Raw genomic sequence first — 26,751 nt, 5'->3', positions numbered from 1 at the left:
AGGCTTTTTAAGTCTTCTGCAAAATGGTTGATGAGCTGAAAATTGAATTTTCCTGCAGGTACAAATAAATTTGTATTTGCAACAGTAACATCAGAATAATAATAACAACAACAACAATAATATACAGCACTCACACATTTGCAAAGTACCTCTTGTGGGTCCTCCTGCTCCGGACCTGTCTGTGGTGGTATCAGTGGTGATTGCTCACAAGTTCAGTTCACACTTGGTGTGCACAACCCTACGCCCAGCATGTGCACATGTCCAACAGGTGGCAGTAACATGTTCTTTGTGTTCTAGGCCAGATTTGTGTTAAGGCAAATAGTTAATTTGTGGTCAAATAAAGCATATTAGATTTGATAATGCCTCCTTCCCCTCCTGTACAAAACAAAGACCAAAACAAACCAAAAACCATGATATGAACCAAACCTTAAATTTTATGAACTTTTAGATGTATTCTTAACATTTACTCTTACTGCGTTCAAATGATCTATTGGATATCTGTTCAGTTTACTTATCTTGAAGGAGATTCTGGATCTTAGTGATGTCAACGGCATTCAGCCTACTAAAGTGTCACAATAGCACTGGAACAAAAGCTCAAATGTTCTTCACAGACTGTTTTATTCACTTAAAGCACAGATAATCAAGAAACGCTGCACATTCCATGTCAGTATAACAGAGTCATTCTAAAGAATCAATGACCAAATCCAATACAAAAGCTTTTCTTGGCATTAAGAAAAAGTTAAAACAAAATTGACCTTTGGCTAAGCCCCGCCCCCCTTGGTTACTGTTGCTACGTCCGACATTCTCTTCTGGGCTGTGGTTTTCTGGTTATCTATAAGGCTCTGGTATCAATATCAAGGAGCAACACTGTTCATGCAAAGCTGGGTACGTCTCTATTCACTTCTATAATCGTTATTACGAAGCAAACGGACTAACGTTACACACGTATGCGTTGTATTTCTTCAGCGTGTGCTAGCGTATCAACAACTATGCAACTTAAGCTGTAACGGTGATGTTTTGGTTAGCTCCACAGGGTTTTGCGCGCACATCATTGGGCTTATCCATACCCTGGATGCTGGATATATACCGACAGTATAGCCTGCCGAGACCGAAAATATGAGACGCCTGCGTTAAAGTCAATGGAGCGCTGTGAAAAAGTGTCGGACCCCTGTGGGAGCTCTCTTGGCTGTGATTGGTCAATCTACATTCTAGGGTGGGGTTTAGCCAAAGGTCAATTGGAAAACTGTCTGTGAACTTACAGTAAATCACTGTTTGCCATTTCTTATAATTATGAAATTAAAATCAGGCCTCCCTCAAGTTGTCTGTCAAAAACAACAGCCTGCAAAAACATGAAAATAATGACAGTATTAATAATGACAAATGTTGTTACTTTGACCCCATTTCTCAAGTAATTATTAGCCAAAGAACAACAAACAACTCCCCAAATAAACAAAAGACAGTAAAGGCAAAATATTTTGTTTGCCTCTAAAACCACTAAGCACTTCCTCAGAGACAAACTAAATCACATGCAGATACTGGGAAAGAAGTTCTGAGCAGTGCCAGAGCCAAGGCCAACTGAGGCAGATGGGGGCAGCGCTGTGTACAGAGTGTGTGAACATATATAAAAATGGGCTGACATCCGCTCGGTAATGTTTAATATGAACATCCAAAATGGTGAAAATATGTACACATACATAATGTACCATAATAGAAAGCATAATATTTCCCCATTAGCAGTTCAGTTGATCAAGTCAATCTTTAACATGTCTCTCTCCACTCGTGATTGGAAAGATCAGCAATGAGCGTGAGGACTCGAGGGTTCACTGAAAGTTGCTTCTTGTTTTTCCTTTTTTCCACTTTTGTGCCCTTCTCCGGGTTGATACTGAAGAAACACCTTTATGAACACAAGACATTATAACCAACCACTCATCTGAATACAGTGGTGTGTTCTAAATATGTGTGTGCGTGTACTTTTTCCTCTTACCTCTGAAGGAATTCAAGCGTGGAGCTCAGTTCCACAGGATAGTGAATGTTGAGGCAGTAGTAGCTTCCGAGCATCAAACAAATGGCAGACATAAAGGTGGGGATTTGGTAATTCACTACCGTTTGGTCAACACTCAGCATGTACAGCTTTGCAGCGTAGCAGGAGTTTCCTGCAAAGAAGACAGAAGTAGAAAATAATCAATAGCACACCAGCCATTACCATCCAAAAGTGGACAATGAATTCCATATCATATTTAGCTTCATTTTTTTATTTTTTTCCCCAAGTATAAGTATGTGTCCTATCATCTCCTTTTTTCTTGGTTTGTTTTGTTTTGTATTTTTGGTTTAGTGAGTATAAAGTAGAACCTGAAAACTGAAAAATAAAGTAAAAAACAAACAAACAAACAAACATGACAGTGCACTCCATATCACATTTACCTTAGTTTCTTTTGGTCAAACTCAATATCAGCTTACCACACACAATTATGCATGGTGTGACTGGCAGGCTTTCCACATGACATGTTTCTTCCACATAATGAAAGAGGTTATCTTCTTTCTCATCAAAATAGCAGAGGAGAAGGAGTAAAGATCCTCTGAGCAGCCATCCTCCTTTTGTCCTTTCAAAATTTTCAGGTTCGTGACAAGGTGCAGTATTCTTTTGCTCTTGTCTGCACAGCTTCTCATGAAGTTCAGAAGGTGCTCTCCCTTTTTTTCTACATTACTGAGGAAAGTTTCCTTCAGTGGTACTCCAGTTAGCTCCTCAAAGTGCACTGCCATTCCAATCTCTTGGAACAGGAAAGGCCACTCCGCCAAGAGGGTTTGTATATCTGTCCCTTTATTTATTTATTTATTTATTTCCGTTGGGTGTAGTAAGTGCTCTTCATAAGACTTTTTACCTCATCAGGACTGAAGTTGAGCTGTTCATTAAGGACATTCATTTCATCTTTCTTCTGTTGCTGGGTTTCTGGTGTCTCACGAACTGGAAGGAACTTCATATCCCATTTCACGCAGCCATAAGTATCCTGTACTGCTGCCCTTTTTTCAGTTGGGATCTCGTCCGTGTTATCACCTGACCCCTTTCTACGTTTCATCATCGGTGTTGAGGACCGCTTTACATTTTCAACCCTGGTTTGTAACTGTTTAACAATGGAGTGATAGCCTGCTCCCACCACACCACCTTCAATTACATCTTCTAGTGACTTTGGATACTTTCCAACCATTTTTTTGGCAACTTCTACAGAGGTGCTGATTGTTGGAGATGGGCATACTTTAATCATCTCTGACACTACAATCTGAATCATTTCTCTGCGTAACTGTGGCTTTGGCCTTTTCTCCCTCTCGAAACACTGGATCAGTTCTTCTGGAAAATGTTTCCACGGAATCTCAAAGTGGTCCGTCCAGTCTGGACCAGCACTCAGGTGGCTGGGAGAAGGGGAAGTGGAGAATGTGGAGGATGATGAGGAAGATGGAGAGGATATTGTTGGCTGACTCTGGATTTCAGTGTTCTGTGCTGTAAAACAAAACTAATTTAATTTACAAAATGTGCTGAACAATGTTTTGTACTTGGCTATAATAAAAGGTAAATTTTGTCGAAATGTACTTACTGGTTTGTTTCCAGGCAGCAACCAATTGCCTTGCCTCAACTGCTCTGAGTACTGACAGATGACTTTCCCGGATGAAGGTAAAATACTCATTTGTCTCTACCCCCAATGATTGTAGGGTTTCCTCTAAAATATCCACAATTGAAGCTGGGAGTTGTGGCAACACTCTGGTAATGGCACTGCGTATGATGCTGTTATGTGCATCATCCATTTCCGAGTATAAAAAAAACGAATAAAGCTCAATTAGCTCCAGAATGTTAGCAGACATAGACATCCTTTAGTGTGACAGCACACAGTGTTTTAATGGAACCATTTGGTATCCTTCTTTACTGTAGGATGGCAACGGACAGAAATCAATTAAGTCACTGATATTCAGACATTTCATCATTTCATTGTCTTTCCTAATCGAGTACACATGGTACTCGGGACGGAATTCTGCTACACACACCGACACCAGAAAATAAACAGTGTCATTTTTTATCAAAATAAGCATTAGTTCTCCAAACTCCATGGAGTCAATGCTCCCTGAGATAAGGAACTGTCCCTTCTTATACGATGTTCCCTTATACACAATTTCAACCGTGACCTTTGTGTTGGTGTCAGTGAAATCAAATTGTCTGACTGCGTCTTGAATGGCTTTGCTGTACAGTACTGAGAAAAATGGAGAATTATCTTTAACTTGCATAATGGCTCAACCCATTGTTCCTGCTGAAAGATAAGCCTGAAACATCGGATGTCTTTCAGAGAGCGTATGGCAAAGGTTTTTAAAGTTTTTTAAATTTCTAGCACATCTCTTGAAGTAACTGTGCTTACTTTCGAAGCGCATTGTCCATAGCCTGATTAAAGGGCCAAATTTCAGAATGAGATCTGGGTAATGACGCAAATAATAGTGTTTTGGTTTCAGGTTACTTTCAGGGTTATTTTCGTGACTGTAAATATTCTTGAATAAGAATATCAAGATAAGCAACCTGAGGCACAGAGATTTTCTGTGCACATACCATCTCCACAATGTCTTTCAGCTGCATTGTCAACTGCCAGACATCATCTGTGGTGTCTTTTACTCTGTCGCCAATTATGAGAGCAGCCTTAGAAAATTCCAGTTTTGTACAGCCTGTCCTGACAGTTTAGCTGCTTGAGGGCTGACCTCACATGGCTTTGTGGAGGCATCAGAGTCACAGTATTTGAATTGTTCAATGCGCCGATTCAAAGTAGAGTAATTGCCGTTTTCTTTATGAAATATTTGAGATACAGTGCAACATCGTAAGACAAAATGCCCTCAAAGATGTCATGTCCTAGACAAGGTGGTAACCCTGGCTGACAGAGATTAAAGTGCTCCAAAGAATTGAATACAGACATGAATTTTATTCCTTCCACATCTGGAGTACCAGATGGGCTGTTTGGAGGTGATCAATAGCAGAAGCGTAGTTCTCAGGTGTACGTGCGGGTCCACACAGATTGGGATCACCCTGAAATTGAGATCGTGTTATTAGGCAGTACCTACAGAAGTATTCTGAGCGACTAAAATTTTCAGAGAAGTCTCCAGTACAATGTGAGCCCAAATTATCTCCCACAATGCAATACAAGGTCCCTGTTAGAGCCATTTTTTTGGTTTATGTGTGTATTTGTTTATATTTTGTGTATGCAAGAACTAGACATGCCAACCAACATGAGAGCAATCATGACAAAGTTGCCATTTAAATTCAGAGAAAAATGGAGGACAAAGGCACATGAAGTCTTGGAGAGGTATAATCGCAGAGCTTGCTTTAAAGATCTTGTTTCATTCATTGAACGTCAAGTTAAGATCATTTCTGATCCACTCTTTGGGGACATCCAGGACAGGACAAGTGGTTCACCTGCATCAAAGAGTGTCAACAGGTTCAAGTCTCAGTCCAAGTTTAGCAGAGTCAGGGGTGACAGTTTTGCCACTGCAGTTACTGTTGTTGACACAACCAAAGGTTCATGCTCAATCCCAAAGAAGCAGGACTCAATGGAAAGGTCTAAAAATGCATGTGTCTGTTGTTCCCAGTCTCACACATTGGAGGAGTGTCCAAAGCAGAAAGGGAAGAAGCATCGGGACAAAATTATCTTTCTGAAGGAGAAAAGGATGTGTTTTGGCTGCCTGTGTAGTGGACACATGAGCAAGGATTGCGACAGGCGCCTAACTTGCAAAGAATGTGGTCAGAATCATCCTACGGTGCTTCATATTTCAGAAAGGCCAAGAACCAGCATAGAAGGTGAACACTCTAAAGAACCACGACATGTCAAACCACCTTCTACAGAAACTTGTGGTCATACAGAGGCCGGAAGGGAGGATAGCATACCTAACAACATCGTCTCACAGGAAGAGCTGTCACAGTGGCCGTACCTCTCTGAAATCCAGATTCCCTGCATAGATGCCAATGTTGACATGTTGATTGGTACCAACGTCCCTAAGGTATTGGAACCCTGGGAAGTTGTCAACAGCCAAGGGAATGGCCCGTAGGCAGTAAGAACTGTACTTGGTTGGGTAGTTAATGGTCCCCTTCGAGACGGAGAAAACGACAAACTTGAAATGGGGTTCTCAGTGGCTGCCGTCAGTAGGATTTCAGTGTGTAAGCTGGAGCAGATATTGAACAACCAATACAATCATGACTTTAATGAAAGAAGTACAGAGGAAAAAGGGATGTCAAGAGAAGACATCAGATTTTTAAAGATTATGGATGAGTCAGCACAGCTTCAGGATGGCCATTGCAGTATGAAAATGCCCTTCAGAAAAGAACAGCTCACTCTTCCCAATAATCTTTCCATGATCAAGCAAAGGCTGCTGGGATTAAAGAGTAAGTTCAGAAAAGATGAACTGTTTCACCAGGAATACACCAATTTCTTCACTGATGTTATAAGGAAAGGCTATGCAGAGAAAGTGCCTCAACATCAACTGGATGGAGAAATTGGAAAGGTTTGGTATATTCCCCATCATAGTGTGCGTCATCCCAGAAAAGGTACTTTGTGCATTGTGTTTGACTGTTCAGCTGAGTTTAAAGGAGCCTCACTCAACAGCCAGCTTCTTCAAGGCCCAAACCTGACCAGTTCACTTCTAGGAGTCTTTGTCAGATTCAGACAGGAGCCAGTAGCGTTCATGGGAGACATTCAGTCTATGTTCTACCAGGTTAAAGTGGCTGAAGAGGATAAGGACTTCCTTCGCTTCTTGTGGTGGCCTGATGGTAAAGTGAGCCAACAGATTGTGGAATATCGGATGACAGTTCATTTGTTTGGTGCCGTCTCATCTCCAAGTTGTGCCAGTTATGCACTCAGGAAGACAGCAGAAGACAATCATGCTCACTTTTCATCAGAAGTGGTGAAAACGGTCAGGCAAAACTTTTATGTTGATGACTGTTTGAAGAGCTTGCCCTCAGATGGATGACAACATACCTACAGACATTAGCCATCAGTGGACAGGGACAGGATGGCTAGAGGATCTGAAAAGGTTGGCTTCATTCAAAGTTGAAAGATGCATTAAGCCCAAACACTTTGGACAACCCATTAAAGCACAGCTGCACAACTTCTCTGATGCCAGTGAAGATTGGATTTGGTACTGTCACTTACCTCAGAATTGAAAACAGCAAGAGCCAGGTCCATGTCTCCTTACTGCTGGGAAAAGCAAGAGTCACTCCCCTGAAACAGATAACCATTCCTCGTCTGGAGCTTACAGCTGCTGTCCTTGCCGTTCGAGTGGATCAGATGTTGAGAGCAGAGTTGGCGCTGCCATTGGATCAGTCAACTTTCTGGACAGACAGTACTTCAGTACTCAAGTATATAAGAAATGAGGACAGACGTTTCCACACATTTGTGGCGAATCAGGTGTCAACCATCAGAGATGCAACTCATGTCTCTCAGTGGAGGTATAACAATACCAAAGACAACCCTGCTGATTATGCCTCTAGAGGTATGAAGGTTGAAAGACCTGTCACTAAGCTATGCCTATTACAGGAAGCTGCAAGTTGTTAGTGTTGACATTTATAGTGACTTATATAGTGTGTATTATTGGTGTTATGGCTCTGTAATTTAAGTTGAAGGGAATTGTAATGTCAGCCGCCATTTACAATTAGGGACTAGTGTGTTAGAGCCATTTTTTTGGTTTATGTGTGTATTTGTTTATATTTTGTGTAATGCCTGTAAGCCACAGTAGGTGGCGCTGTGTACTGTGTGTGCAGGAAATTGTTTAATAGACCAGCAGGTAATTACTCAGCAGGTGTGCTGCTGACTGTGGAAGCACACAGTTTTTGACCGTCATCGTCGTCGTTGTTTTTTGTTTTTGCGTTGTGACAAACGTGTGAGCTTTGGTTTTGATTTTACACTCAAGTTACAAACTGTGGGGTCGCTGGGATAGCTCAGTGGGTAGAGCTGGCGACCCATGTGCCGAGGCTGAGTCCTCGATGCAGCAGCCCAGGGTTCGAGTCCGACCTGTGGCTCTTTGCTGCGTGTCATCCCCTCTCTCTCTCTGCCCCCCTTTCCTGTCCACCTTCAGCTGTCTATCATAAAGGCAACAAAAGCCCACAAAAAAAATATTAAAAAAAAAAAAAAAAAAAAGTTACAAACTGTGTACAGTTCGGCTGAGGTCACTTATTTGTTAAAGGGCGCAAACTGGGAATAAACAGTTGGTGACCGCATACGACGCTCATATGTTTAATTCATTCATTGGACCCGGAAGACGACGCGTCAACTACTCCAAGTACCGGTACAGCAGCCCCTCAGTGGCTTAGGTTCGTTTTGTTGTTTTTTTATTTTGATAAGAACAAGTCACTACAGTCCCTTTGATAACTGTTTCATCTGATACTACTATCCCATTCTTCTCCAATTCCTTCAAGTCTGTCAGTAATTCAGAGAAAACCTTTGCATGCCCAAATTCTTTGAAATCTTTCTCTCTGCATAATAACACAAGAACCATGTGGTCTGTATCTGACCGTACATGAAGAGGCAAGTTAGCGACTGATGCATAGACAGCTAATACCTTGTGTCTCGTCCTTGCAGAGCCTAAACGGTTAACAACTTTAAAGGCGTCCTGGTATAGTAATAGCTTGAGACATGATGGATTTTTAACAAAGAAATCATTTGATTTGAACATTTGTCCATCATTAATGTCACTAAGAACATCTGAGGGAGACTCAGCTGAGTGTTCCCCTGATTTCTGCCACAGATCAGACTCTAACAAATGCTTTAAAGTCTCTCTCACAGGCACATAATAGGCAAACCTATCTGTCCTGTTCTCATTTTTTCCTAAATACACTTTCTTAGGCTCCACGTATTTGAACTGTTTTTTGAAAGTTTGAGCTCTTGAATATGCAGTCCTCATTGGCCCCATATGACATGCAGAGAACAGATCTGATTGTCTGACAGACTCACAAACTTTGTTGATTTCCTCATCTGATAATGATGTGTCATTTTTTAGCAGTGATGTCAGTTTACTCAAACTGTGTGTCTGACCCAACTCGTGTATGTTCTGCAATTCCTCTATAATGATTTGAATAGTCGAAGCAGGCAGTAGAAACTGCCCCTGCAATTTCAAATAGAATTAAAGCTGCAAGCAGCGTTGAACGGGCCCTCGCACCCCACGCCCGTCGGCGACCGGCAAGGACGGGGTCACTGCAGTTCTCAGGGGATACAGTGGAGTAACAATGCACCGTGGCACGATGCACAGTCAATGCAATTCAATATTTGTCAGAGCAAATCATCTGTGACAGATGGCTGTTTTGAATGTATTCTCTCTGTGGCATCAACAAACAATTGTATAATTATTGTCTCTGTGGCATCAAAGTATGTTAAAACAGCATCACCAATCATTAAAAGTTTAACCAACACACACACACACACACACACTAGCAGCCAGCCACCAGAGAGAAATGCTTTGGCTCCATCTGCTGGACAAAGTAGCACACTACGTGCATAATGATGGAATCAGGGAGACGGTGAAAATTTTTACTTTGTAATTTTACTTTCACTACCATGACAGGCCCAAAGTTTAACGAAAACTCACAATTTTGAGTGATCACGATGACCATAGGTATGTCCTGACAAAATTTGAAGAGAATCCAAACATCCTGACAGGAACAGCAGCTCATACAACAGACACCAGCAAAATCAGACATTTCCTATTCACAATAGGTGGCGCTACAATAATTGTATGAATATTGACATATGGATGTGTTCAGTTAGGGACCAATAACAATACTGTTAAGTTTGATGCACTTTGGACTGAATTAAAGCACATTTAATGCAACTTCCTGTTTCATGGCGCGTCATGAAACTTTCAGGGGCCAGAAGACCCACGCCACTTCGACGAAAAGTCAATAAACCCCCGTCAGAATCGTTCCCCTGGCTTTCAACAACCTATTTCCACATTTTGAAGTCAATCTGATAAGGTTAATGCCTGATTTACAAACTCTACCAACACCATTTTTTGTCCAACTTTCACTGTTTTAATCAAAATAGCAGACTTCCTGTTGGGTTTAGAATATGGCTACAACTGACTTTTTTGTGCGTCCTGGGATGTTACATATATGTGACATATTTCCAGATTTTTAGACGCAACGGGCTTCAGGGGCTGGTATGTAGATGGTATGTAGATGGTCCGTAGATGGCGCTACAGAGCCATTTTGCCACGCCCATGCTCGAGGCCCTGATACATTAAAGTTTTCAGGCAAACGAATCTTTCTGCAAATTTGCAGGACTTTTCGTGCATGTTTAGAGGTCATTTTCATTTTAAAAAGACACCAAATAATAATAATAAGAAGAAACAGTACGAAAACAATAGGGTCCTTGCAACTCCGTTACATGGCCCTGTTGGGCCCCTGCACTTTGTTGCTCGGGCCCTAATAAAGAGACCTTTCGTAGAAAAAGGTCATAGAAATCTTGTGACATATCCATATTTTTATTTCACTTTCATCCACGCTTGTCTCCGCACCCGCCTCATACACTTGAGGGCCAAAGTCAACCAAATCGGTTGGAGCAGATGATGACTGGGAAGCTGAATTTCTGTATGGCACACAGATACAGCTGTCTGCAAAATCTCTGTGTTTTCGTGACATATGGGCAGTAAATGTAGATTTTACTTTGAAAACATTTGTACATCCTGTCATCGGACAACTTACAGCATGCCCTTCCGCAATATGATCCTTTAGATGAGCTATTACAGCTTTCCCGTCTTGACACTGATCATTCATCAGTCTTTGGTTGATGAAAGTGTGGAACTGTTTCATCTGGGCTCTTTGTAGCTGAGTGGTCAAAGCACTGGTTTACTGTTTTTGAGGACATGGGTTTGATTCCTGCTTTACCAGTCTCAGTTGAATGTCATTCCCCCAGTTGCTTGTTTTAGTAATTCAGCAATGGCGCTCAGCTGCTCTCTCCAGTTCTTCCTCTTCTTCCTAGGAAATCCTACTTCCCATGCATGTAAATTCACCAAACTTACCAGATTTACTCAACTCCAAGCACATGTCAATATTCCTCATGGGGGGTTCTAAACTTTTAAAAATTTGAACATTCCTAACAAACCACCTGTACATGCTGTAGTTTTGCAACTTTCACCAAAATGTAGCCACAGTACTTGAGAAACTTTTGTACAGTAAATTATGAAGACCATCACTGTATTCTTTTAAAAAAAAAAAAAAATATTAAACCTTGCTTGTTCCACAATTTTTGCTCAATAACAGAATTTTTGAAATTTTTTGAAATCTGCCTTGACAACTGCTGCCGGGCGATTTGTGAAGCCACACACCACCTCTCGTGTCCAGCCAGTTAGCTCAATGACTTAGAGGATGGTTCTTGATATCAGAGATTGTGAATTCAAGCCTTAGCTAAGGTCAGATAAACATTGTAATGCTGATCTTCTTGGTGTCTCCCTATTTTGTCTCTTGTTAATCAAAATTGCCTAACTTTGTCCAAAACTGCATGGCCCCGACCACTGCTGCAAAGCAGCTTTAATGTTAAATTTGTATTGGCTAGCCAATACAATGTAGGGTGAATTCATAGATTCATCCTCCATTAACATAGTAAGTAACAGTAACCTAAATTATATCTTTTTAAAAATATGGTTTTCTTTGAAATAAACAATATTGGACCATATTTTTCACATCTCGTCTCTGTAGAAATTACGGTATGTTTTTGCTGAATGGCTAACGGTTTTAAACTGTAAATTTAAATGTACGCGTCAGCAAATTCTGTAATTTATACGGAATGATACTGTACATGAGGGCGGCACAGTGGCGAGGTGGTTAGCACTGATGCCTCACAGCAAGAAGGTTACCGGTTTGAATCCATGGCCGGCTGGCCTTTCTGTGTGGAGTTTGCATGTTCTCCCTGTGTCTGCGTGGGTTCTCTCCGGGTACTCCGGCTTCCTCCCATCATCCAAAGACATGCTGGTTAGGTTAATTGGTGATTCTAAATTGGCCGTAGGTGTGCGTGTGAGTGTGAATGGTTGTCTGTCTCTGTGTTAGCCCTGCGATGGACTGGCGACCTGTCCAGGGTGTACCCCTGCCTCTCACCCGATGACAGCTGGGATAGGCTCCAGCAGACCCCCGTGACCCTTAACAGGACTAAACGGGTATAGAAGATGAATGAATGAATGAATGATACTGTACATTTTAGGGTAATTACCCACTTTTGAATTTACAGTATCTTACCATCAGTTTTCCAAACATAAACAAGAATCACAGTAAAATCTTGTGTTTTTTTATGTAGTTTTCCCGTAAAATTTAAAGTTATATACTGTTTCTTTATTTATAGGAATTCACCGTATTTACTTTACAGTTTTTTACCGTTGCTATTTGACGGTTTTTTACTATATTTTTTAAGGACTTTCTTGCATTGTATGTATTAAGTGATAAGTAGAGGTTGCACTAGACTTTTTTGTTGTCTGTCATTTTGACATTTGACATTCTGACTTTTGAAAATAAAAATAATGACATATTCAATAGCATTTAATTTTCATTCATTTTTAATTAATATTCAGTCCAAACTAGCTGAACATAGAATCCACACCGTGGATACACACATCAAGCAGATGAATATATGTAGGCTAACTTTTTGTCTGTGGCCCTAGTAGCTACATACACTATATTGCCAAAAGTATTCACTCACCCATCCAAATAATTGAATTCAGGTGTAGAAAATCAAGCACCAAGGCATGCAGATTGCTTCTACAAACGTTTGTGAATGAATGGGTTGCTCTCAGGAGCTCAGTGAATTCCAGCATGGTACTGTGATAGGATGCCAACAAGTCCAATCATGAAATTTCCTTGCTACTAAATATTCCAGCGTCAACAGTCAGTGGTATTATAACAAAGTGTAAGCAATTGGGAACGACAGCAACTCAGCCACAAAGTGGCAGGCTACGTAAAATGACAGAGCGGGGTCAGCGGATGCTGAGGCGCATAGTGCGCCAACTTTCTGTCAATCGCTGCCTACAGACCTCCAAACTTCATGTGGCCTTCAGATTAGCTCAAGAACAGTGCATAGAGAGAGCTTCATGGAATGGATTTCCATGGCCGAGCAGCTGCATCCAAGCCATACATCACCAAGTACAATGCAAAGCATTGTAGGCAGTGGTGTAAAGTACGCCGCCACTGGACTCTAGAGCAGTGGAGACGCGTACTTGTCTGACTGCATAATGCACATGCGAGTGTGAAGTGGGGTTGTTTTTCAGGAGCTGGGCTTGGTCCCTTAGTTCCAGTGAATGGAACTCTGAATGCTTCAGCGTACCAAGAGATTTTGGACAATTCCATGCTCCTAACTTTGTGGGAACAGTTTGGGGATGGCACCTTCTTCTTCCAACATGACTGCGCACCAGTGCACAAAGCAAGGTCTATAAGACATGGATGAGCAAGTTTGGTGTGGAAGAACTTGACTGGCCGGCACAGAGTCCTGATCTCAACCCGATAGAACACCTTTAGGATGAATTAAACCGAAGACTGCGAGCATCCTACATCAGTGTCTGACCTCACAAATGTGCTTCTGGAAGAATGGTCAAAAATTCCCATAAACACACTCCTAAACCTCGTGGAAAGCCTTCCCAGAAGATTTGAAACTGTTACAGCTGCAAAGGGTGGGCCAACGTCATATTTAACCCTATGGATTAAGAATGGGATGTCACTTAAATTCATATACGTGTAAAGGCAGATGAGCGAATACTTTTGGCAATATCGTGTATGAACAATGAAATTAAACGATTTAGCTAAAAATTAGGGGTGGGGCCCAAAAAAAAAAAATATAATTAATTACAGACTTACAGACTAATTAATTAATCTCGATTAATCTCATTTTAATCGCGGAACAATATTTGGCCCAAAAAGCAACATTTTTTAATTTAAATGGATTTTAGTGGACGGCTGAATCAGATAATAGACACAGACATGGCTACCATATTCAGACATGAATATTGTAAACTCAAATTCTTTTAATGTCTGGAAAAATGCATTTAATTGCATTTCAGTAGGAAAAGAAAGAAAATATCCCTGGCCAAAACCAAACACACCCTGAGTTAAAGTGCCATTTTAAGTGCTTTAAGTACTTTTTCAGAACAGTATTGACTTTGAATGGTAAAAAAAAAAAAAAAAAAGAAAAAAGTTTGGACTGATGACAGTCTTGTCCGTACCATTGAATATGTATACTAGGTCCTTACTCGGACCGGGATTGCTAGCGCTAAGAGCTCTTAGATGGCACCGTAGGGTTGAAGTGCTTCGGTGGTATGCAAACTTTTTTTTTTTTTTTTTTTTTTGCACAATTTGCACAAAATGCTTTTTTTAAAAGAAAATTAAAATTCCCTTCCCTCAGTCCTAGCAACGTGCTTTCATCCAATTCCTCCGTTTTGGAAGTTGTTAGCCGAGCTCTGACTTGTGCATCAGTGTAATCGGTGTACCAGGAAATCGTACACTGACAAATGTTCTGCGATGTTTGGAATGCAAACTGTGATTACAGACAAGAGCCAATTAATGACCTCACTTGCCACCAAGTGGTCAGGGGTGTGAATTGCAATCTGTCAAAATGACAGATAGCCTTCAGATTTTTCCATGACAGTTTTAAAAAAACGGTCAGTGACGGAAAATATTAGATAAGATAAGATAAGATGTTCCTTTATTTATCCCACAGTGGGGTAATGTGTAGTGTTGCAGCGGCATACTGTTTGAAGGACGTACACACGAGATAGAAAAATAAATAAAATACCTTACTTTCTAATTATGTAGAAGAACTTTAGTCATTGATTTAACATAAAAATGTGGAAGGCCTTGTCTAGAGGAAAGTTTTTGTTTAGTTGTGGGCTACTGTAGAAACATGACATATATAGATATGAAAGTTTCCATCTAAGCTAACAAATAATATTTCTATTAGAGTCCCCTTAATCCTTCACACTGGACTTTTAAGGTCTGGTATAACATAAAAGTACATATATAAAAAATGTGGATACTTTTTTAAACATTTCACCCCTACTTAATGGGGTATACATGACTAGAAAGATTATAATATTAAAGAGTGACATTCTGTCCTTGTTTGAATTGACAGACCTTTGTTAGAAAATTTTAGAAAAAGTTGTTTTAATTTATTGCTGATGTCCTCTCGTCATCCATGTCTTCCTCAGGAGGGAAAGAAGAAGTTTGACAAGGAGACAGAAAGGTACTACTCTGTGCTGGAGAAACACCTCAGCCTGTCCTCTAAGAAGAAGGAATCCCAGCTGAATGAGGTAAACTGTTCTTGGGGTTCTTTTAAACCCACAACAACATCCTAACCAAACATTTTGGATAGCGTTAACTAGTGTACGATATGTGCAGGCTGACTCACAGATGAGCAAAGACAGGCAGGTGTTTTATGATGCATCTCTGCAGTATGTCTTCAAGATCCAAGAAGTGCAAGAGAGAAAGAAGTTTGAATTTGTTGAGCCGGTGAGTTCACATTACATAATTGTTTATTATAGACAACTTTATCACAATTAAAGTGTGTATTTTTGTTCCTAGCATTCAAATTTCACATTCGCAGTGTACTAGATATCTGTAAAGCCCACTTCCTTGATTGTGCAGATGACTGACAATCATTCTTTTGTGACGATCTCATTATGAGACCCCTGCTAGTATTTTCCATGTGATTTCCTCCCTCTGCTCTTCAGTTATTAGCCTTCCTGCAAGGGTTGTTTACATTTTACCACGAGGGCTATGAGCTGGCCAGTGAGTTCGAACCCTACAAACAGCAGCTTCAGTTTAACCTGCAAAATGTAAGTGTTTGTTTACTGCAAAACTTTCTCAGCAGACTACACTTAGACCCATTTATCTTTAATCCAAATTAAAGCTAAACTGATGTGAATGTGCAGTCCTTAATTTATTATTTTCAGACTGCAAAATTCATTGGGCAGTGCTAAACCTTTCTGTTTTCAATAATATGGTTCTTTTATTTCTTTAAAATTAAAATTCTGTGAACATTTCTGTCATTGTTGCCACATTTGGGGCAAGTTTTCAGAGGACTTTTGAAATTTTTTTGTAAAAGCAGACACTTTTTAAAAGCAAAATTTTCAATACAGTTTATTACGTGTGTTTCCTGTTAAGGCTCGCAACAACTTTGAAAGTACACGTGCTGAGGTGGAGAGGTTGATGAAGAGAATCCAGTCTGCAGAAGAACACTTCAAAGCTCCCAGTTGCTTTACGATGGAGGGATATCTGTATATACAAGAGAAACGTGAAATATACTAAAATCATATGCTCTCCTCTGTCTTACTGCTCACATATGCTGAGAAGAAAAATAAATATCAGACACATACTAGCAGATTTAATACACACAAGTTCACATATATGATACGTATGTATGTATTATTTAGGTCCACTGGGCAGCGTGTGGACCAGATACTACTGTACATACGAAAAGAGCTCCAAGATGTTCACGATGACCAACACAGAGGCTAGACCAGCCAGCAGACTGGTGAGAATGGTGATGCGTACTCCTAAGTTATTACACCTTGTAGCTTATCCACAACAAATCAGATATATTTCATCACTAGTATATATCGCAGATAAACAAAATAGAACAATCAGTAACACTTTAAAGTATTTAGTTTTTTATACTTTTGAACTTCATCACACGTCAAGTGTGTATTACAAACACATTTCTCTGTTTACAGAATGGCATGATGAACGGTACACCAGAGATGTTTAGGCTCCGTTCGTGTGTCCGGAGAAAGACCGATTCAATTGACAAGCGCTTCTGCTTCGACATTGAGGTGGTGGAGAGGTGAGAGGGAAAGATTAAAGTTAGGTATCTGTCATTCATGTCTATTTATTGAATAAACTGCAATGTGGCTTCTGGATTGAGCTCAGCTAATATCATCACTCTCTTTACCTGCAGACATGGTGTCATCACCCTGCAGGCGCTTTCCGAGGCCAACAGACGGCTGTGGATGGAGGCAATGGATGGAAAAGAACCTGTATGAATATGTCCACCATTAAATATATAATGGTGTAAATGTGGGGAAAATGACTTTTTCTTTCTTTGCTTAGATTTACACGCTGCCGACTCTGCTCAGTAAAAAAGAGGAAAGTAAGTATTGAGTTTCATTCAGTAGATTGTATTGACTAACATCTATTAATATCTTGCTGTGTCTCTGAAATGTCAAGTAAAAATGCTTGTAAAAATGTTTTACAGCATTTCTAAACGAAGCAGGCTTCAATTTTGTCAAGAGGTGTATTGAGCTGATAGAAACAAGAGGTATTTCTAATCTTAAAATGTTCATATGAGAAACATTATTATTATATATTTTTATTGTGTTCATTGTTGATTTGTATGTTAAAACTGTAGGCATTGGGACCCTGGGACTGTATAGGACAGGAGGAGTGAACTCTAAAGTGCAGCGGTTGATGACGAGTGTGTTTGGTGAGAAACAGCTTTGCAATGTCATTGTCAGTGATGCTTTTTTTTCTGCAAGAGGAAGATTTATTCCTGCACAATGTATAGGAATTGTATTTAAAAGTCCATCTACACAAATAAGTTACAGATTAAGATTTTACATTGTTATGCATTTGGATAAATGGCAAAAGAAGAATTTCATTGTACAGGGAAACATGTTTCTACAATGTGCATGTGAAAATAAACTCTTTAAATCTTGAATCTTGAATATTATTAATTTATAACCTACTTTCCTGCAGCATCCACAGCTCCCGCTGACTTTCAGCTGGATGCAGATGCCTGGGACAATAAGACCATAACCAGTGGCCTTAAGAATTATTTCAGGTAACATTCAGTATATTACAGAACAACTTCTTTCAAATAACACTGCTCAGTAATCATGCATTTATATTTTCCAATGTGCATGCAGGTGTCTAGCAGAACCATTACTGACCTACAGGCTACATAAAGAATTAATCAGAGCTGCAAGTAAGTTCCTACTGCCTCATTTTACATGCACAAATAGAGTGTGGCAGACAAAATTTTTGCTGAATTGTGATTCAGTGTACATTGTACATGATATAAACAGAAGCACACCACATCCATCCCTCTGTCCTTACTCCTTGTTTCATAGAGTATGAAGACCAGAAGCACAGAGTGAGAGCAATTCATGCTTTTGTACACAAGCTACCAGAGAAAAACAGAGCAATGTTGGACATCTTAACCAACCACCTCCTCAAGTATGTACTTGTGCCTTTAATCCTTTATGGGGCGAGGAACCATATTTTGTAACTTCCACACACAGTTGTGTCCCGGTGCCTCTCAGTGAGGTTGAGAAGCTTGTGGTTTTCACCCAGCCGATCTGCAAAGATCAAGATCAACATTTTCAGGTCAAATGTGGTCTGCAAGGTCCACCTCTGCATGAACGCTGAGCGTAACTGCTTAATTAGGTACCACGAAGAAGTGGCCTAATGTTGTGTAATGTGATAATGTGTATGTTGACAAGTGCCTGAATCAGCACTTACAGTTGAAACCAGATGTTTACATACACTGTGTTAAAAGACACATAAACCTTTTTCCTCACTGTCTGAAGTTATGTCAGACTAAACCTCACCTGTTTTAGGTCAGTTAGGATTACCAAAATTATTTCTATGTTGTAAATGCCACAATAATGAGAGAGAGAATTTCTTAGAGAATTTTTTATTACTTTCTTCAAAGTCAGAAGTTTACATACATTTCCTTAGTATTTGGTAGCATTGCCTTTAAACTGTATGACTTGGGTCAAACGTTTTGGATATCCTTCCATAAGCTTCTCGCAATAATTTGCTGGAATTCTGGTCCATTCCTCCTGACAGAACTTGTGTAACTGAGTCATGGTTGTAGGCCACCTCGCTCGCACACGCCTTTTCAGATCTGCCCACAAATTTTCTATGGGATTGAGATCTGGGCTTTGTGATGGCCACTCCAAAACATTCATTTTGTTGTCCTTAAGCCACTTTGTAACTACTTTGGCAGTATGCTTAGGGTCATTGTCCATTAACTTCCTGACTAATGTCTTGAGATGTTGCTTCAATATTTCCACATAATGTTCTTTCCTCATGATGCCGTCTATCTTATGAAGTGCACCAGTTCCTCCTGCGGCAAAACAGCCCCACAACATGATGCTACCCCCTCCCCCCCATACTTCACAGTTGGGATGGTGTTCTCAGGCTTACAAGCTTCCCCCTTTTTCCTCCAAATGTAGTGATGGTCATTATGGCCAAACAGTTCCACTACAACCCCTGGCAAAAAATTATGGAATCACCAGTCTTAGAGGATGTTCATGCAGTTGTTTAATTTTGCAGGAAAAAAGCAGATCACAGACATGACACAAAACTAAAGTCATTTCAAATGGCAACTTTCTGGCTTTATTCATTCATTCATTCATTCATTTTCTATACCCGGTTATTCCTGTTAAGGGTCGTGGGGGTCTGCTGGAGCCTATCCCAGCTGTCATCGGGCGAGAGGCAGGGGTACACCCTGGACAGGTCGCCAGTCCATCGCAGTTTCTGGCTTTAAGAAACACTAAAAGAAATCAGGAAAAAAAATTGTGGTAAACAGTTACTTTTTTAGACCAAGCAGAGGGAAAAAATTATGGAATCACTCAATTCTGAGAAAAAAATTATGGAATCATGAAAAGCAAACAAACAAAAGAACACTTCAACACACCACTAGTACTTTGTTGCACCACCTCTGGCTTTTATAACAGCTTGCAGTCTCTGAGGCATGGACTTAATGAGTGACCAACAGTACTCTTCATCAATCTGGCTCCAACTTTCTCTGATTGCTGTTGCCAGATCAGCTTTGCAGGTTGGAGCCTTGATAAGAAAAGTGTCCAAAATGTCAACGTAAACTTGTGCATTTATTGAAGATGTAATGACAGCCATCTCCCCAGTGCCTTTACCTGACATGCAGCCCCATATCATCAATGACTGTGGAAATTTGCATGTTTTCTTCAGGCAGTCGTCTTCATAAATGTCATTGGAAAGGCACCAAACAAAAGTTCCAGCATCATCACCTTGCCCAATGCAGATTCGCGATTTATCACTGAATAAGACTTTCATCCAGTCATCCACAGTCCACGATTGCTTTTCCTTATCCCATTGTAACCTTGTTTTTTTCTGTTTATGTGTTAATGATGGCTTTCGTTTAGCTTTTCTGTATGTAAATCCCATTTCCTTTAGGCGATTTCTTACAGTTCGGACACAGACGTTGACTCCAGTTTCCTCCCATTTGTTCCTCATTTGTTTTGCTGTGCATTTTCTGTTTTCAAGGCATATTACCTTAAGTTTTCTGTCTCGACGCTTTGATGTCTTCCTTGGTCTACCATTATGCTTGCCTTTAACAACCTTCCAATGTTGTTTGTACTTGGTCCAGATTTTAGACACAGCTGACTGAACAACTAACATCTTTTGCAACACTGCGTGATGATTTACCCTCTTTAAGGAATTTGATAATCCTCTCCTTTGTTTCAATTGACATCTGGAGCCATGATTCACGTCAATCCACTTGGTACAACAGCTCTCCAAGGTGTGGTCACTCCTTTTTAACTGCAGACGAACGAGCAGATCTAATCTGATGCAGGTGTTAGTTTTGGGAAAGAAATTTTACAGGGTGATTCCATAATTTTTTCCTCAGAATTGAGTGATTCCATATTTTTTTCCCTCTGCTTGGTCTAAAAAAGTAACTGTTACTGACTACCACAGTTTTTTTCTTGATTTTTTTTCTTTTAGTGTTTCTTAAAGCCAGAAAGTTGCCATTTGAAATGACTTTAGTTTTGTGTCATGTCTGTGATCTGCTTTTTTTCTGCAAAATTAAACAACTGAATGAACATCCTGGTTCACCAAGACTGGTGATCCCATAATTTTTGCCAGGGGTTGTAGTTTCATCAGACTTTAGATTGTAGGTCATCTTGTACTCTGTTAAGCACAATACCAAAAGTTGTTTGCCAAATTTCCTAGCGTATGCGTAGGACCCACTGCGCCTGAAAAAGTTCGGCTCAGGATTTTTTTTTACTTTAAGCCCTGCACTCTAGGGTGGAAAGTGTGAATTAGTATCTCAATGAGTTAAAAATACCCTTCAATTGTGAAAGCATCTTGATTTCCTAAAAAAAAGAAAGAGTGATATTCGAACTCTGTGTGCTTTTGAAACTGTCACCCATTTGGTTTTCTGTGTCTGTCCTATAATATTGAACATCATGTTCATTGTGTGTGCTTGCAGGGTGTCCTCTCACAGTGACCAAAATATGATGACTGTGTCCAACCTGGCAATGATTTTCGGGCCCACATTGATGAGGTCACAGGAAGAGACGGTGGCCGCCATGATGAACATCAAATTTCAAAACATTGTGGTGGAAATAATCATTGAAAACCATGACAAGGTAACCTTACAAGCACGCACACACACGTAAAAATATGTACTCACAACTAACAGACATGTGAACTGTATGTTTCTGTCAGATCTTTGGGAAGGTCCCGGACCTGTCAGTGCCGTTGCCTCAGGTCCCTTCCTCTCGGGCCACTTCTCGAAGGAACAAAGTCATCTGTCTCTCATCTGGAAAAAAAAAGGCCCTACTCTACCCTCCTGCTCTGTGTCTGGCGGACAATGACAGTGAGTTTTTCTGCAGTTCCTATTATCTCTACTCTTTTCTCAAGGAGTTGAACTGAAAGATAGAAAATAGTAAAAAAAAACATTGACTGCACCCAGATTGGGAACCACTAGATTACATGAACTGTATACAGAGAACAAATGTTAGTTTTGGTAATCTTATAATGTCATTATTCATCTGTTTAAGGTTTCTCACAGAATAAATAAATCATTTGTTTATAATTTGATTTTGGAGACTTGCAATGTGCATTACTTAAACTGCTTTTTGAACAAAATTCTGCAGCTCTGCTATACAGGATTACTTTACTATGCAAACATGCAACATAGCGGTTTCTTAGGGTAGCACCAAATTAATATTTATCTCAAAGTACCATTAAAGCTGACAGGAATATAATTATTTTTTCCAGCTATTTGGTCAAAAAGATTACAATATTCCAGTCTGGACTAAAATGGTGGACAGACCAAACAACCAGCACTGCAATCCTTAGGAATGCTAAAACAAAAGATGATACTATAAGTATTAAAATGTCCACTTGGGAAAAAGCTCAATAGTCATATGCAAACAAATGAGAGGCTAATATAACAACACCTGAGCAGTTCTAACCTTGTCATTGTCATTCAGTCTCTCTATTATATGACTTGTTTACTTCCAGGTGACACATTCAGTAGCAGCCCAGACACAACTCCAATGGGCAGCCGAGAATCCTTGTCCTCCCATTCCTCTGAAAAGATTGGACTGTCTCAGACCTCCCCTCCGTCCTCTTCTGCTGCAGAGCCTGCCTCACCTTCCACATCACAATCATGTCCTCCTGCAGCGTGCTTTTCCTCCCTGCTGCACAACTCGTCAAATGGGAAAGATCAGAAACACCCTCCACCCTCACTGTACCACATCCCTTCCTCTACCCTAACTTCTGGTCAGCTCACTCTGGCCCAGCAGACTTCCTCTGTGTCCTGTACCAGGTCCTCACTCTCTGCAGTGGAGAAGTCTATGAAAAGACACTCAGCTGTCTCCATGTCATCTGCAAAAGAGTCAAGATCTTGTTCCAGAAACTCCACGCCCAGCGCTTCCATCCAGCAGTTATCAGTAGAGCATGCCTCCTCTCTCAGGGAGGGTGTACCTGTCCAGAGAGTGGCATCTGTCTTCTCTCTGAAGAGTTCTCATTCTGTGGATCAAAGTAATGAATCCAGTAGCACTGTCACAGAAACCAAAGTGACAGACTCTATCTCTCTTCAGCAGCAAAGGACTTCTTACAGCACTATCTCCTCCTCCTCTTCCTCTTCATCTTCATTGTTTCCCTACCAGCTTTCCACATCTTCCTCTCTGACCTCCCTACACATCTCAGAGGGTGTGTACCCGTCAGAAGTATATACAAACACACAATACAATCAAATACAATTTCAATAAATATCACTTCCCTGATAATGTTGATTGATGTTGATGCTTCTGATTTATTGTGCTCCAATGCAGATTACAAAAGCTGTCATGCATCACTACAGAGTCTTGTGTCTCTCGACCCTCAAGAGGCAACGCGTGTGTGTAAACACATCCGCTATGGCTCTGACCTGACCCCAAAACACTCTGCAGCAACATCCAGCAACGGTTATCAGAGGCCTGGATCACTGTGAGTAAAAACTGTTTTCATATTTACTCATTACGGTGTTCTAATCAAGAAGCAGAGAAAAAAGCTTAGAAGAAAACAACAAAATACAGTTATCCTTGTGAGCTGTAGGCCTAGTGGTTGGCTCAACCTCAAAGGGATCAATCAAATTTTCAAATTTCTCCACATTTCCACCTGTGAACTCTCAGGCATCTTTGTTCTGATTCCAGGAGTGATTGCCGCTCTACTCATAGAGTCACTCTCAGTCAAAACTGGAAATTATCTCAGGAAGTATAAGTCATGTATTGCACATAACAATTTTATGATTGTATGTTATAGATTATCGGTAAGGCTTCCACGGCGTGGGAGTTCAGTATTCTCCTCAGCGTTAGACATATGCTCCTCTGGGAGGTAAGATAAATTTGAGGTTATCTGAGACATATCAGACAAAGCCAACCTTAACTTACCTCCTAAACCTTTTCTTTCTTTTCTCTATTTTTCTTTGTTTTGTTTTTTCTTTCAGGGAAGCAAAAGCTCTTTATTCCTGTGAGGCAGAGCACAGCCATGAACTGAGCTTTCCACAGGGGGCACTGTTCTCAAATGGTAAGCAAAGCTTTATAAACCTCTATAAAAATGTTTATTTTTCTGAGGGCCCCATAGCTACATTTACATCTGCTAGTAGTTTGACCTCACTTGTGCCCTCATTGTTGTCAGATCTCGATATGCTAATGAATCAGACGGTGCTGATAATATTGTCAAGAAATATGACATGTTCCAAGTCAAGGGAAGCAATGCTGCTGTATGGGCTCTGCTTCTTTGAATGAGAGTCAGGCGGGTCAGAAGCAACGAAATTTGGTGGGTTTGTATGCGTTTACTGTGGTGGTTTGTGAGATATAAACATGTAGTGGTTGTAGCGCCCCCTATAGCCCGAATTTCACGAAACTTGGCATGATTGTACGCAAGCATACTATAATGACGGTTGCTAAGCTTCATAAGGTCTGGGTGAATACTTCAAAAGTTATAGGCCTTAAAGTCATATAAAATGTTTCCGTGTTACCTGTAGCGCCCCCTGTAGATGTAATGTCACGCGACTTGATGGGCGTCTATGCAATATGTTACAGATTGTGTATGCCAAATTTCATGAAGTTAGCTATTGCAGATATTGAAATGTTGCTTTTGTAGCGCCCCCTAGAGACCTAGAGTCACAAAAGTTGGGGCGCTTATACAGAATCATATTATTATCAATGATATGAAGTTTGATTAAGTTTGGGTAATACTTCACAAAATATTAGCTTTGGAGTTATATTGTGCTACACTGTAAAAATTATGGCAGCCGAAAATTTGCGTGGCCTAGTCCATTAAAACCAGGATTATACAAGGAATCAGAGGGAGAAAGAATTTTGTTTCTAGGGCATACCTTTCTTGAGATATGAGGCAAAATGTAAATTGGCTTATTATAGCGCCACCTAGCTGTAGGCATATGTATTGACACCTTGACAAAGTGGAATGCCAGGACTTCTACCAAGTTACTTGGTTTGATGCCTTTTGCCCATGCAGTTTGTCCTGGGCAGACATTTGTAGGTACGCAGAAAATTAAGGCGAAGGCGAAGAAAAATAAAAATCGAAAGAAAATCAATAGGGATCCTGCAACTTCGTTTGCATGGATCCCTAATAAATTGTCTGAATACGCTTTACAAAACCAGTGGCAAGAAAAAAGGAGGAGAGGGGAGGGGAGATGGAGAGAGGGACACACAATTGTTAACATGCTGTACAGTAGTAGCACACAATTCCATGAGTAGTAATAGATTAATTAATATACAGGATAAGATGTTACGCCATGATCCCAGGCAAAACACATTTAGAAGCCCAGTCCAGCTGAAAACCAACCAGCAGGGTAGCAGCCAGATGACCAGCTACCAACCAACACGAAGACACCAGATACCTGGCCTAGTCAACTGCAGTATGCAGTATGCTAGGGCTGGGCGATTAATTGAATTTCGATTTCGATTTTGGTTTCCCTTGCTCATGAAAACAAGATGATTGTAATAAAACAATCATTCTGCCGCACGCCGTGTCTTGTGTGGTAAATGCAGCAAACCCTTCCATCTTGACCTGTGCACTCCGCTCCGCCCCGCCCCAGGCTGAAAAATTTCGCTTTCAGCCACGTGCGAGTGAGTGTTTGGGAAAGAAAAAACATGAAAAAAACATGTAGAAAAGGATGACAGAAGATGGCAGAAAGGCAGCCTTTGGTCGGGAAGAAAGGTAAAGCGAATTCTGTGGTGTGGAAACACTTCGGTTTCGAGGAGTCTGACTCGGAACAAATGACGATATTGTGCAAGATATCTCACGCGACCTTGTCTGCACCTCAAGGGAACACAACCAATTTATTTAACCATTTAAAGTCCACACACGACAATGAAGGAACAAAAAAAATAATATTTTTTAATATTGTGAATACGAATCAAATTAGTAACCATGGTAAACTATAAAGAAAAACGGATTTTTAATGTTTGAATCAGAATCCACCGAATAAAGTTATTATTTTTTTTATTTTGTCTTGTTTTGCACCCGTACCATAAGTGCAAGAAAAAATCCAACCGCGTGCTCCTGCAGGCATAAAGAAATAACCAATGTCAGCCTTCAAGTCTGGGATAGTGTTTATTTTTTATTTTTACATATTATTTAATTCATTTTATTAATATATTTTTCTCTTATTTATTTGTATTTTTCTTGTTTTTCAGTTCAAACTTATAGTGTTAAAAGAAATACCAGAGTTAAAAGTTCAATAAATGCTTGTTCTCAAATCAATCAATAATCGTCTTTAATAATCGCGATTACAATATCAATCAAAATAATCGTGATTATGATTTTTGCCATAATCGAGCAGCCCTGCAGTATGCAGTATGCCGCATGTCATTTGGGTTTTCAAGTGGGCACCTCCCTTCACTGATGTTTCGTTAAGTTAGGCCCGCGACACCTCAAGAAGGCTTAACAGGCTTAACAGGCTTAACAAGTTTTTCCCATCATTCAGTGACTTTCATCAACCCAGAAAATAACCTAGTCCTTTTTATGCAGCAACCTGTATTGACCTGCTAAGGTCTTGTGATTTCCCCCGTTGATGCAAACTGAACCACGACCTAAACACCCAAACACAAAATTAATCTAACAAACCATTGTGTCCTTGTGATTCACCCCATTCAGGCAGACTGAACCACAATCCAAATACTAAAATTACCCAGCCAACCCTACCTTTAGCGAGCTCCCCAGCAAGCATGACTCCTCCTTACCCTCAGCCATTTGCTTTCTGGCTCTGCTGCCAGGGACATGTTGCTTATTGCAACCCTCTGGCTTTTTCCACATATGCCCAGCTCGTTTATGAGAGCAATGGTGGATTTTGCCACAAGTCCACAGCAACCCACCTCCACTGGTCACACACGAGCCCTCCAACCTTACTGCTCTGCTTCTGCTGCCATCTCTACATATTTAGCTCTCTTGCGCTCATTAGCCTCCTCAACTCTATCTTCCCACGGGACAAT

General features: G+C 40.5%; 1 protein-coding gene across 2 annotated transcripts in view; it reads left to right on the top strand.

The window, feature by feature from the left end:
- LOC311502290 (rho GTPase-activating protein 42-like) overlaps positions 1-26,751 on the top strand; it is a 61,546-nt gene that overhangs the window by 28,068 nt on the left and 6,727 nt on the right. The window contains exons 5-23 of one of the 2 annotated variants that reach the window (XM_084564454.1): positions 15,187-15,288; positions 15,431-15,487; positions 15,709-15,813; positions 16,142-16,271; positions 16,411-16,511; positions 16,711-16,820; positions 16,935-17,013; positions 17,087-17,126; positions 17,232-17,294; positions 17,385-17,459; positions 17,732-17,816; positions 17,902-17,960; positions 18,106-18,211; positions 21,231-21,390; positions 21,470-21,620; positions 22,271-22,963; positions 23,086-23,239; positions 23,555-23,626; positions 23,739-23,818. In XM_084564454.1, coding sequence (XP_084420580.1) covers positions 15,187-15,288; positions 15,431-15,487; positions 15,709-15,813; positions 16,142-16,271; positions 16,411-16,511; positions 16,711-16,820; positions 16,935-17,013; positions 17,087-17,126; positions 17,232-17,294; positions 17,385-17,459; positions 17,732-17,816; positions 17,902-17,960; positions 18,106-18,211; positions 21,231-21,390; positions 21,470-21,620; positions 22,271-22,963; positions 23,086-23,239; positions 23,555-23,626; positions 23,739-23,818 — 2,422 coding nt within the window. Of the gene's footprint in view, positions 1-15,186; positions 15,289-15,376; positions 15,488-15,708; positions 15,814-16,141; positions 16,272-16,410; positions 16,512-16,710; positions 16,821-16,934; positions 17,014-17,086; positions 17,127-17,231; positions 17,295-17,384; positions 17,460-17,731; positions 17,817-17,901; positions 17,961-18,105; positions 18,212-21,230; positions 21,391-21,469; positions 21,621-22,270; positions 22,964-23,085; positions 23,240-23,554; positions 23,627-23,738; positions 23,819-26,751 lie in introns of both variants that reach the window. The other variant, XM_084564453.1, reaches the window with a different exon arrangement.

Source organism: Chelon labrosus (assembly GCF_963514085.1).
Source record: "Chelon labrosus genome assembly, chromosome: 17".
NCBI classification, from domain to species: Eukaryota; Metazoa; Chordata; class Actinopteri; order Mugiliformes; family Mugilidae; genus Chelon; species Chelon labrosus.
Note: the sequence above shows the minus strand (reverse complement) of the source record. Positions and strands in the feature narration are given on the sequence as shown.